The following is a 12,138-nucleotide window of genomic DNA, read 5'->3' as shown; positions in this document are numbered from 1 at the left end:
ATGCACACTTTCTGGGGCTCCCTGAAAAGTTAGGGGAAAAACATAACTGTGTTTCATAGAAGAAACAACTCAAGATTTTTAGAATTGCATTTTTTTTTAAAAAAGTACAGTCTGAATAGATTTTCGTTTCATTATCATTAATTAATTAATCAATTCATTCTTATAACTACTAATAAGGATGCTAGGCAAGATCTCCAATAACTATCTTTACACTTCAGTAATTACCAACGTAGCTTAGAAAGGTGGAGAAATTATGTTTGAAGGTGCCCAGTGTAGGACGCAAGGGCTCTTCTGGATAATTAGAGCAGAAGTCTGCAGCTTGCTTCTCAAGCCAGACTCATTTATTTGTAAGTAACATTGATATCAATAACATTTATTTCATCTAATACCCTGCTATGATTACATCCAGTACCTCAAAAATTTATCAATTGTCACTTCATGAGTGCAAATTATTTTTCATTACCCTCCTGGAATTTTTTTTTGTAATGTTCATTTTACTAAAATGAATCAGATAATAAATCTTTGATAACAATTCCGTTCTTCCCTACTGATGGCCACTTCATGCTTACTGCTTTAAAAAAAAATCAGATGCATACCTTATTTCATAATGTTTATTCCACCAGATAACTTATAGCACTTCTCCCCCCCCCCCCACTCTAAAATCATCCATGTTAATCCATTCTGATGGAGGTGTGGTTACTAAATTTCCATTTGTCTCAATCTTGTAACAACAGTTACGCGAAGAAGTAAAGAGGTCTTGCTATATACTTTCAGTATTGAACTCTACTTTCAACACTGATTTTTTGGATGGATAAAACCACACATTTATTTTGAATATAATAATGCAAGGGTGTCACAATTTGAATAATTTATGCAAAGGCTTATGCATAAATCTTCTATCTATTTACCGTAATACAAATTCCATTATTGCATTTTGGGATGTAATCTCTGGATTCATAAGATGTATTTTTCTTTATTAAAATCCTGAAGTTTCTGCATAGACTAACAGATGGCAGTGAGGAAAGTGACTGTGGGATATGACTTCTGAATATATTATAGCAATTCATCTAATATCTAAAATCCTGTATAAATAGCAGCAGCTGTCAGATATACATATGGAAAAAGAGGATCGTAAAAGAGAACATTTGATCTTTCATTTATAAATGACAAGACATAAGTACAGTTCAAATGTACAGCATGTTTTATTGTGTTAATAAAGTGTTACAGTATGTCTGCTGATCTAAACCAAATATCTGAGATTATTCTTACATTAAATTGGTTTAGCTCTAGGTTTTTGCTACATTCATCATTTAATGTGCGTAAAAAAATGAAAGAAAAAAAGACGATTCCCTAATGGTAGTCTGGCTTCCTATTTGAATAGTGTGCCGAAATCAAGAGTAGTCTGTACATAAGTTTGTGAGATGTAAATCCACCTGCCTGTTTTTATTCTTTTTTCACTAAGGTAGAAAGGTCTCTCACAAGAGATATGAAGATTCAAGGCCAAAAGTTCCATAAATAGTATATGAGGGTTCAGGTATTAACAGGTTCTGCATAATTTTAGTGCACATATTAAATGCCTAGTGCACAGTAAGTAATACAAATAGTTAGGTAGCATGTCAGTGCCCATGCATAGCCTGAAGAACGGGCCAGGGCCAAGACATATCAGTGATGTCATTCTCATATCCCAGAGCTTTGCCTCTGTCTATGGAGATCAGTCCTAAATCTGTCTGAATTCTAGAGATGGCACGATCCGCATTACGATCGAAAAAAACCATGATAATGGCGAACGTGAACTGGCAGATCATGATCGTCCACAGCCAACGATCCAGAGGTCGGGAGAGGCCTGGATCGGGGCAATCAGGCTTGGATCGGGGATCCAGACACTCAGGCGCCAGCAATCTATTCCCCTGGCAACGGAGCCAGGGGAATGCCTGAGCTCTGTTTGCCCTCCTTCTGTCGCCCTGGAAACCCAAATGGAAGCCCAGCTTTCCTTGATCAGCAGGGCTTCCTTCCAACCACAGAGCAGCAAAACAGTCACAAGTTGGGAGAAGACTCCCAGGGGAGGGATGGGGAGGGGGTGTTCTGTAGCCATGGGCACTCCAATCTCATCCCTGCAAACCCTGATAGGCAGCTCTGACGACCAAACACAGACAAGCGGCCAGACCCCCCCGCCCCCTGAGGGGAGGTGGCTCGTTGCCGCCTCCCTGTGCCCGCCAGGCCCGGCGGCCACCAGCACCACCCACCTTCCCACATAATACCAGCATGCCCCGCTTTGTCCTCCACGATCCATGACTCGGGAACGGGAGATGATCGGCGTGGATCATTATTTCGAGATCGTCATCGGCGCCGATCCACAATCCGCTGGATCGTTAAAATTTTTTGGATTGTGCCCATCTCTACTGAATTCCTTTCCAGTTTTGAAATTCTGAAGCAACATTAATGGACATGCAAACTTGAATCAAAGTTATAAGCATAACAATATTATGCTATGACAACTATGACTTTTACTTTTCTTTTTTTTACAGTAAAGACATGTGGATCTAATCTTCAGGGGCCCAGTGGAACATTTACATCCCCCAACTTCCCCTTCCAGTATGACAGTAATGCTCAGTGTGTTTGGGTCATCACAGCTATCAACCCAAATAAGGTAAATTCTAATCTGATAATATGTTAAAATCCTGTGTCAAATAACAAAAGTCATAGTATAGAAGGGCTGACCAATTTTGAGTTAATTGTTTAATTCAGTGAATAATTGACCGCACATAGTTTCAAATAAGTCAAATTATATCAGAGTTTTTTTGTGTGAAATGTAAAGCCATTGTTTTTATGGATGATAGAATTGTCACTTCGATGCCTCCTGTTCTATCATGAGAATGTATCAGGTAGCCCAGAATATACAGAAAGACATCATCTTTTTATCCATTTCTCCAGATCTCTCTCCATCTTTTCCAAGGATGCTTTTGAATCTCTCATTGATTGTGATTTGAAGTCCAATACCTCTTTTCATTCCTGCATTTTAGCAGAGTGGAATGAAAACAATTAAAACCATTGTTTCTGATTTTGATTCATTTGTTTTGAACTTTTTTTCCAACAGGGATTCCAAATCTTTAAATGGTTTACAAGATCTTTATGGTTACTTACAATTAAGTAATGATAATGTTCAGATTCAGAATGTATATAGATTTTTTTAAAAGAAAGAAATTGCAAAGGAAATGAATGAAAACCGTAGCATCAATAAACAGGAAGAAAAAAATGGAAAGAATAAAAATGCTAATAAACAATAAAACATAGATAAATGAAATCATGCATGGCACTTTCTTATACAGGTTCATTTAAGGCATTAGGTACAGGATTTTCTGTGGAGTTCTTCAGGGTTGCTGTCATGGGATAACAGGGTACAACCTTTTGGGTTTTATAGTTGCTGAAAGGGTCAAGATGAATCTGTGGATATGTGAACTTCAGAGAAGCAATCAACATAGTTTGATCCATAGGTTCAAAGCTTTACTGTGAGCCATTCCTTCTTCTGTAATTGATTTCCACTGCTATCACACTCCAAGGACAGAGAAAGAAATTAGAATCTGCAACATATGATGTGCGTTGCTTCTAGGATTATCTTGCATCACTTCCTAACTAAGCTAGTTTTGCTTAGCATGTTCCACAGGTGACACAGAGGGCTCAGGGCAGAGATAGATGTACAGATAAGGTTAACACAAAGGTATTTAAAAATCTAAATTTTACCATTTTTTCTTCCTTCTGAATTATCTGCGTTGCATTTTTAAATAAACCTATATATATATAATTTATGAGCCAGTCATAATGAATTCTCACTTGGATACAATTTTAAAATATCACCACTCGCAAATCCTTGTTGCTTTTAGCCCTTTTTTTTTGAAGGGGGGGGGACAAAAACAGCCAAGAAATGTCGATTATACAGTGCATTTCTCCGAAGAGTTACTCTAGTTTATCTTCTTGATTTCAGCAGAGTAATCTGGAGTAAATCTTCTTAGGTTTCCTCTGATACTCTCCTAGGCCACATGTCCTTCTAGGAAAGATTCTACCATCTACTGATGAGTACTTACATTTAAAAAAATAAAATAAAATAAACTTTTTTAAGTAAAGAAAGCTGTAATCCAATTTAAAAATTTAACCAATAAAAATACGTTGGACAGCACAGTTCTAAGCAGAATTACACCTTTGCAAGCCCATTGACTGTAATGGACTTAGAAGAGAGCTATTTTGTTTAGGATTACATTATAATTAATTGAGGCTGCAATACCAAACACGTTTGCTAGGGAATGACACCGACTGAACTCAGTAGGATTTACTTCTGTGTTACATATGCTAAGGCCATAACAATAACATCTTTCTATGTCCATGGAAATCAGCACTCTTAGAAATGTGTAAATTTGTTTAAAATTGCCTGTCAGTGTTGCAATCTGGGGAGCGGGGGGAGGAGTTATCTCATTTTGAAGCATACCTTGTATTGCTTAGTGACCCTATATATAAAGTGTGTGTATGTGTGTTTATGCGTGCGTGTGGGTCTGCAAGCCAATTTTCTAGAAAACAGAAGTTTGGGCTAGAAACCTTACAGCAGACAGGAAAATTTCATCGCATGCAGCACATTCCATACACAAAGTTTACGTGAAAGATTCAAATTGAGGAAAGAGTCAAAACAAGGTGTTTGAAAATGGAACAATGGCACTGCCTATATTAATCTGAGATTTGTTGCTGATATGGCAGCACTGCTCACTTGCGCGGCTGCTTTTCAGGAACCCTCCTTTAAAGTCTGGCTATAAAGTGGATACTGATATACTTAATCTGAACTAGAGGCAGGCACGAACTAAAATACAAACCAAAATTCATCACGAACCAGGCTGGCTCATGGTTTGCAAACTGGTGGTTCATCAGAGCCCATTTATGACGAACCACCACAAAATTTAGGCCAGTTCATTTTTTTGGTTTGTCACTGCAGACAGCCTGGCGCTGATCAATCAGTTTCTTAGGTAATGGGAGGATGGGCTTTCTGCAGCCATGGAAGTGACCTTCTGCTGCCCTGGAAGTGACATTTTCATGAACCAAACGAACCAGTTTGTGAACCAAGGCAAGTTTGTGAAAGTTCACGGTTTGTGAAATATGATGAACCACAAACCACTTGATTCGGTATTTTCCCAGTTCATGCTCACCTCTAATATGAACTTTTAATTTTGGGACGGAATTCTACAGAGACAGCAGAGAGTTTTTTTTTCTTTTTTTGATAAGATCCAAGGTCTAGTTTATCTGTGGTTTCACATTGGTGCATCTGGGTATGTCAGATAGCATAACATTTTTGATGACTGCAGCAATGCTACATTAGAAACAGGGTGATTTCATGGTAACTTAAACTGAATTTGGAAAAATTCATTTCAGATTTTAAAGTATTGAGGCCTTTGTTTTTTGAGGTGAGATATGTACTCATCAGAAATAACTACCCCTGTTACCGGAAGTGGTCTCCTTGCAATAAATATGATTTATGAGGGGAATTAGCAAGCAAGGAAGACGGCTATACGAGAGGCGGGAACTGGGATCTGTCACCTTTGTATACCAGGTCCCTTCTGACAATAGAACGACGAGTCTGGTGCTTAATATCAAACAATAACTTTTATTGAACACAAGAACTTCATGCACATACACTCCAATTACTGGGGGAAAAGAATTACACACACAGAGAGAGAGAGAGAGAGAGAGAGAGAGAGAGTCCTAGGAAATGTAGCCAGAGATTGGGAATAGAGAGAGAAGGAGTAAGTATATCTACCTATCCTGGAGAGTAGTACAGTCCACGGTGAGGAGAGAGAGAGAAGCTTCAAACATCCAGAGTCCTTGGCCAAGAAAGCAAGAGGCTTAGAGCAAACCTCAAGGGAACAGCACTTGTGGATCCAGAAACATGTTCGATTTGAATGAGACCAGAGCTCTACCTTTATAGGTAAAATGTGCCCTGAGGTGGAGGAGAATCCCCCTAGCAGTTCGGACAAAGACTCCAATTGTCAGTTCCTGGGTTAGACAAAAGGCTTGATTGCCTTGATGGATAGCTGCTGGGGTGTGTAAATGCAGATGCAAAACTAGTTCTAGCGCTTCACAAAAAGGACAGTGTAATGATTTCAAGAAATGGGTGCATGTGTCTTTAAATGTTTGGTGAGATAGGTGAAGAGTGGGGGGTGAAAGAGAGAGATGAGTGAGTGATATGATTGGTTGATGACAGAGTGGGTGGAGTGAAGGCGGTTTTCAGTTACTGAGGGAGAGAAAAAGGTTCAGTTAGGGCAAGAGAGGCGAGCTGTGTGCAGCCTGAGTGTGTTCATGTATTTGTGAGGGAAAGGCAACCTGAGTGGAAGCCTGAACTGAGTGTGTCTGTGAGACTATATATTCACTCTATTTGAAGCAGGCAAACTGTGTGTGCGCCTGAGAGAGAAAGAATTGAGAGTGAAAAGAAAACAGGCTAGCTGTGTGCTGTCTGAGGAGTTCTCTGTGAGAGAAATATAGAGCCTAGAGAAAGAGGCTAACTGTGTGTGAAGCCTTACAAGAGATCTGTGTGAATGAGTTTGGATGAAGCAACTAGAAGAACTAAGAACGACTTTTATGTAACCAATACGCTTCTTAAAAAAATAAACTTTGTTTTGTTATATCCCAGAGTTATCTCCCATTCCTATCCTCAGGGCCACATAGAACCACGAAGGAGCCTGACGCTCAAACACGTTACAAAAGGGAAAATTTAAATAAAACATTTTGGAATAATATATTCCTGGTGGCAGCAAACTACCCAGAGGGTGTAAGGGGGAGATTTAAAGCAAAATCCACCCTAAAGAAAGTGAAGATCATAACAGACAGTTTTCTGATGAAGTACACTGGAGCTAGGTTAAGTATTTTTAAGGAGGGAACGCATTGTGCCAAGAATGACTGTCTATACTTATGAATGTCATTTGATTATCTCCTCAATCATGGACAGGAGATCTCATCATGGAAGGAGGGAAAAGAATGTCTTAAGTGAGGATGACTCTGCGAGGCTTTTGTTGCCATCCCGGCACCAGTGGTGCCGGGATGGCAGTAAATCAATGAAAGTACACTTTCAATATTACATACAGCCATATGAAAACTGAGGTACAACTAGCGAAGGCCGGACTGACTGCTTACACCCCCACCCAAAGGACATCTAATTTCTTTCCCTCTGTTTGGCGAGCCAATAAATTAAAACTCAGTTCTGACAAAACTGAGTAGCTCTTGGAGAATAATACTGCCAGCCAGGAAAAAAAGATATCAATTTGTGCTAAGCCATGATCGTGCTCTTTCTGAAGGAATAGGTGCATAATTAACTGTTGATCATATTGTATTTTTGTTCTGTGAATGTTCTAGCTATTGATTATATTGTATTCACTTGTAGTGTGTAATCTGCCCAGGATCTTGGTGAGAAAGGCGGGGCTATAAAAATAACAACAGTAATTTAGGAATACCATTAGATTGGTGTTTTGCAGGTTTCCTCTTTGGCACACAGTAGCTTCACCCAGTTGATTTGTCATGCCAGTTGCAATCTTTCCTGGCCACACTTAGCAATGTCTGATCACACTGGATTATAGCCATTCACCCTGCACACGACCATTTGGAATATCTGGATCCTGAGAATATTAAGAATTGCGGGTTTTATACTGCTGTCCACTGTTCCTTTAAAAGAAAAAAAATACACACACCTAAAAGCTGAGTGCTAATACAAATTTGGTTTGCTTTAAAAAAAACAACTACCCATCTGCAAAGAGATTGTATGACAGTGTATCTGGTTTGCTCAATGAAAGTAGAAATCAGGCCCTGAGAAGTCTCCATCAAGATAAGCTAGAAAGGTTGTGCCTGAAGAAATTGATCAATAAATAAGGCTGCTCTGATTCCCTTCTCCATTCCTCACGAAATGTTATAGTTTTAGAGGAAGCAAAATATACAGCTACCTTATGAGAATGTAGCACATTTCCTTATCTCAGAGCAATCATGACCCGTGCATTATTCCAAAGTTTAACAGGCATCTTAAAATCCTGTAATGAACCTTCGATCTTGCATATTGACAGTTACTGAATGTAGTGAAATAGAGAATTGGATTTAACTTGGTAAGGTCTGAGGTGAAATCTGTAAACACGCTCTTATTCAGAGGCCTCTTATCATTTATACCAGAGAAAACAAATGCTCTTCTACTGTGAAGGAAAACTAAACAAAGAGTGCAAACAATTTTGAAGAGGCTAAGGTCTAAAAATCTGCAGCTCAGATTTGTGTGAAAAACATTTCAATCCATAAACAACGGGAGTGCAATGTTTTTCTACGGGAACCTATCAAAATATTACAAAAGAGCAGGCAAGCTTTTGAGGTCCCCCAGAGCTCTTTGTCAGGCTGGGTATGAAGAAGTTGCCTTCTACCAAATCAAACCACTGATCCATCTAGCTCAACGCAGTATCAAATGATAGCATATTTGGGAGCATGATGGTGAAGTCTTCAGTTTGTGCGGAGTAATCCTTCCCTTCTCCCTGTCTGTATTAAATATCTGTTGTGATGAGCTTTTTACATGCCCTCCCTCTCCTTAGTGGAATCCCTCTCCTGTGTGTTTTATTTTATTTACTTTATAGCCCATCTTTCTCATTAAGATTCAAGACAGATCACAGAGACTAAGTCAATGAAAGCAACAGAATGGAACAGCAAATAAGCAATGTAATAGGATTAGGACTGCAGAAATCTGAAACAAAGCAAAAACAAAGCATAAGCATTGACATGACATGTTAAACAATGCAGGAATTACATAGTGGGATAATACGTACTGCAACAGGTAGTATGTACTATACACAGTAGTATAGTCCACATTCCGTTTCCCTTTATTAAAGAATGTTCCTGAACCATTCCAGTATAATAGAACCTTGTTATCTTTGTAAAAATGGCCTCTTGATTTTTTTGAATTTCGTGGGACAGCCAACATCCATCCATTGGGAATGGAAGGAGATCTGCTCCACTGGCCTTTGATTGGGATGGAGAATTCCAGGACTGGGATTCCTCTTTAGGCTATCATTGCTGCTCAGGATCACAGTGTTACCCAAAATAGGAGGTCTCCTTAATTGGTTCGGAGGATTAGCATTAAGAAGGCAAATGAGAGGGGGTAACTAGGAACCTCCATCAATGTTTACAGGAGTTATTCCCTTAGAGAACTCTCAAATAAGTCGGGCAGAGATTCAACCAGAAAGGCTTTTTTATTAAAGAGAAATAAAAAGGCAATAACACAAATACACACAGCACACTTAGAAGGCTAAGTACACACACATACAAGCATACTTACATGGCTTTTTTCTGAGGGAAGAGGTGGGGGAACTCTCACTGAGGGCAACTCCTGAGAGGAGGTGGTGTGCCTCTCACTGCATTTGCACGTGTGCGCTCCTGGGACTGCACGATGACATCACTTCTGGGAAGTAATGTCATAATGCAGGCTGTGGCTGCCCTGGGAGTGCTCCTGTGTATCATGGGGGGGTCTGATTTGGCCCAGATAAGGCTAAATTCAGCTTGGATTGGGCCTAAATCAGCCCAAAATGGGCCACTTTGCTGCAGAGGAGCACTCCCCTGCCCACCAGTGGCCAGATTTGGGCCACTTTGGGCCCCAAATGGCCCAAAACAGCCCAGATCAGCCTGGAACAGATTTGGGCCACTTTGGGCCCCAAATGGCCCAAAACATCCCGGATCAGCCTGGAACAGGCTGCTGCCGAACAAATCAGGGCTGAAACAGCCTGGAACGGGACACTGCTGGGTGGGGGAGCCCTCCCTTGCCTGGCAGTGGCCCAATCCAGGCAGTTTTAGGCCCGAGCCATGCCCAAATGTGCCCAAGATGGCCAAAACAGGCCATTTTAAAAATACCTACGTGACACAAGTCACGTAGGTATTTTAGAGAGGTGCTGGAATGCAGTGAAGGCAGCAAAGGAGAAGCTGGTGGGAGCAGCCAGAAGGACGGGTCTTGAGGGCTATGGTCGCGCTGACACCGGATCAGGGCTGTGGCAGGGGCAAGCAGCGAAGTGTCACAGCTACCTCGGTATACACCCCCGCTGCCTATGAGGCAGGTGGCTGCCTCTCCTGTCAGCAGCAGATACATCCCATCTCACTGGACGCCCTCAGGAGCACTGCCATCACAGGCAGCTAGTGCGGAGCCACTGTAGGAAATGCCGGCATGGTGGCCTAGATGTGCCAGTGGAGGGAGCTGACCAGTCCCGCTCTGCAGGGCTGCCCTAATGGGCAAGGCAGGGGCTAGGACAGGGGGATCCATAGGAAGTCCAGGACAGGCCTTGAGCCTCAGCAATCAGCCACTGGAGGGAGAGAGCCAGCTGGGGATAGGTCAGAGCCTGTGAGAGGGGAAGGGAATTCCTCCAGGGCAGCCTTATAAAGATGGGCCAGTCAGAGTAGCTGGGGAGGAGAAAGCTGAGGAGACTGTTGACAAGAGGGTGTGTGTGTGTGTGTGTGTGTGTGTGTGTGAGAGAGAGAGAGAGAGAGAGAGAGAGAGAGAGAGAGAGAGAGAGAGTGTGTGTGTGTGTGTGTGTGTGTGTGTGTGTGAGAGAGAGAGAGAGAGAGAGAGAGAGAGAGAGAGCTCGTAGGTTGCTCAGCGGGGAGAGAGGGTATGAGGGTGCTGTAAACTTCCTCCTCTCCAGTTCTGTGGCACACCCAGCAGCCGGTCCAGATGTGCAGGCCAACGTGGCAGATGAGCCCCCTCCAGGCTCCAACGACTCTGCAGCAGAGCCTGAAAGAAAGCTCATGATCTCTGCTTCTCTCCAGGGCTTGGGGGGGGGGCTTAGTCACTCAACTGACTCATGCTTTGGTAGCTTTCCAGGCTCCCACCCAGCTGACATCTTCTCTGGACCAGGCAGTACCTTGGACTTATGAGGGACAGTTAGGATATTCCACCCATAAACTGCCTGCTTAGCATGAGGAAAGGAACTAACTGCTCACAACAGAGGGGTGGGTTTTTTACCCCAGAATTGTTTGTTCCTCTGATGTAGCCCTCCATGTTGTGGTTTTAGATTGCTATTGTTGTGATTACATCAGGGAGGAGTGTTGGGAAGGAGGTGCAATTAAGAATCTCATTGGGTCAAAGGGGTCACAGGGAACTGATGCAATGAAATGAACTCACCATGCAGCTTTGAAATGCATTAAGCAAATCTGGGTCATTCACAATCCCTCAGTCTTCCATCACCTGCATATGATGCCCAGAATTCTTGCAGAAAGGTTGGGATGCCACTGAGATCAATGATGAATACTGAGTGACTTCTTGACTGAGAGAAAAGAAACTCCAGTTCCTACCTTTTGCCCTATTGCATAATTTAATTAGCACACACAAAGTGGCTGGTAGAAAATTTGTTTTCATGGCATTTCTAAATTGGCAACGTAGCTGAGGTATTTTCATTCTTTTGAGGGGAGTTAACAGTCCTTCTTCCTTTTTGACTTACCCTTTCTTCTCATATTCTTCCAAGTATCTAGATATTTTCCGTATATCCAAGCTCTGCTTGGAATTGGCTCAAATCTAATATGAAATATAATAAGCTGCACTGAGGACATCAACACCTCAAAGCATGTATTATGAATGAAAAGGTGTATGTGCATGTTCCCAAAGTACAATTCTCTCCTGGTGTAAAATGTAATTCCCTATCAGGGTATAAATGGGTGGAAGTCGCCCTGAGTTCATTCTTCTGCTGTGGCTACATTTCTTCCTAAGAATCTCATTCAGTGTTGTGTGGCTTCAATGATATCAGAGCAGCACAGAGATGAGAACTGTCTATGGTGCCAAAATGCCATCACAGCAATGCGATTGGCTCCAGACCTTGCATTGTTACTAGATGTGCCCGTCATTTCCAGATCCTACTCATAGTGAAACATTATCAGACTTAAGCTAGCATAAGAGGAACACATTCCTACTCATGCAAAAAACAGAATTAGACGCTGTGAGAGCTGCTTCCAGTTTTCATTTGAGCTACATTTGTCAGTTCCATTTTTGACCTGTTTGCTGAGCGTTTCAAGTGCCTGTTTCAAATGAAAGGCAATTTTTCAAGGAATCGTCTGTGCTGGTAGCAGCGTAGAGGATTATTGATCCCACAATAAATGCTTAAAGCATGGTCA

The 12,138-nt window shown here is 41.6% G+C and overlaps 1 protein-coding gene across 3 annotated transcripts in view; it reads left to right on the top strand.

The window, feature by feature from the left end:
* Positions 1-12,138, top strand: part of CSMD3 (CUB and Sushi multiple domains 3) — a 922,268-nt gene that overhangs the window by 500,357 nt on the left and 409,773 nt on the right. For all 3 annotated transcript variants that reach the window (XM_054984891.1, XM_054984890.1, XM_054984889.1), the window contains one exon: positions 2,526-2,647. In XM_054984891.1, coding sequence (XP_054840866.1) covers positions 2,526-2,647 — 122 coding nt within the window. The remainder of the gene's footprint in view (positions 1-2,525; positions 2,648-12,138) is intronic.

The sequence above is a fragment of the Eublepharis macularius genome, chromosome 7 (assembly GCF_028583425.1).
Source record: "Eublepharis macularius isolate TG4126 chromosome 7, MPM_Emac_v1.0, whole genome shotgun sequence".
NCBI classification, from domain to species: Eukaryota; Metazoa; Chordata; class Lepidosauria; order Squamata; family Eublepharidae; genus Eublepharis; species Eublepharis macularius.
The sequence above is the reverse complement of the archived record's forward strand: the minus strand, read 5'-3'. Positions and strand labels throughout refer to the sequence as shown.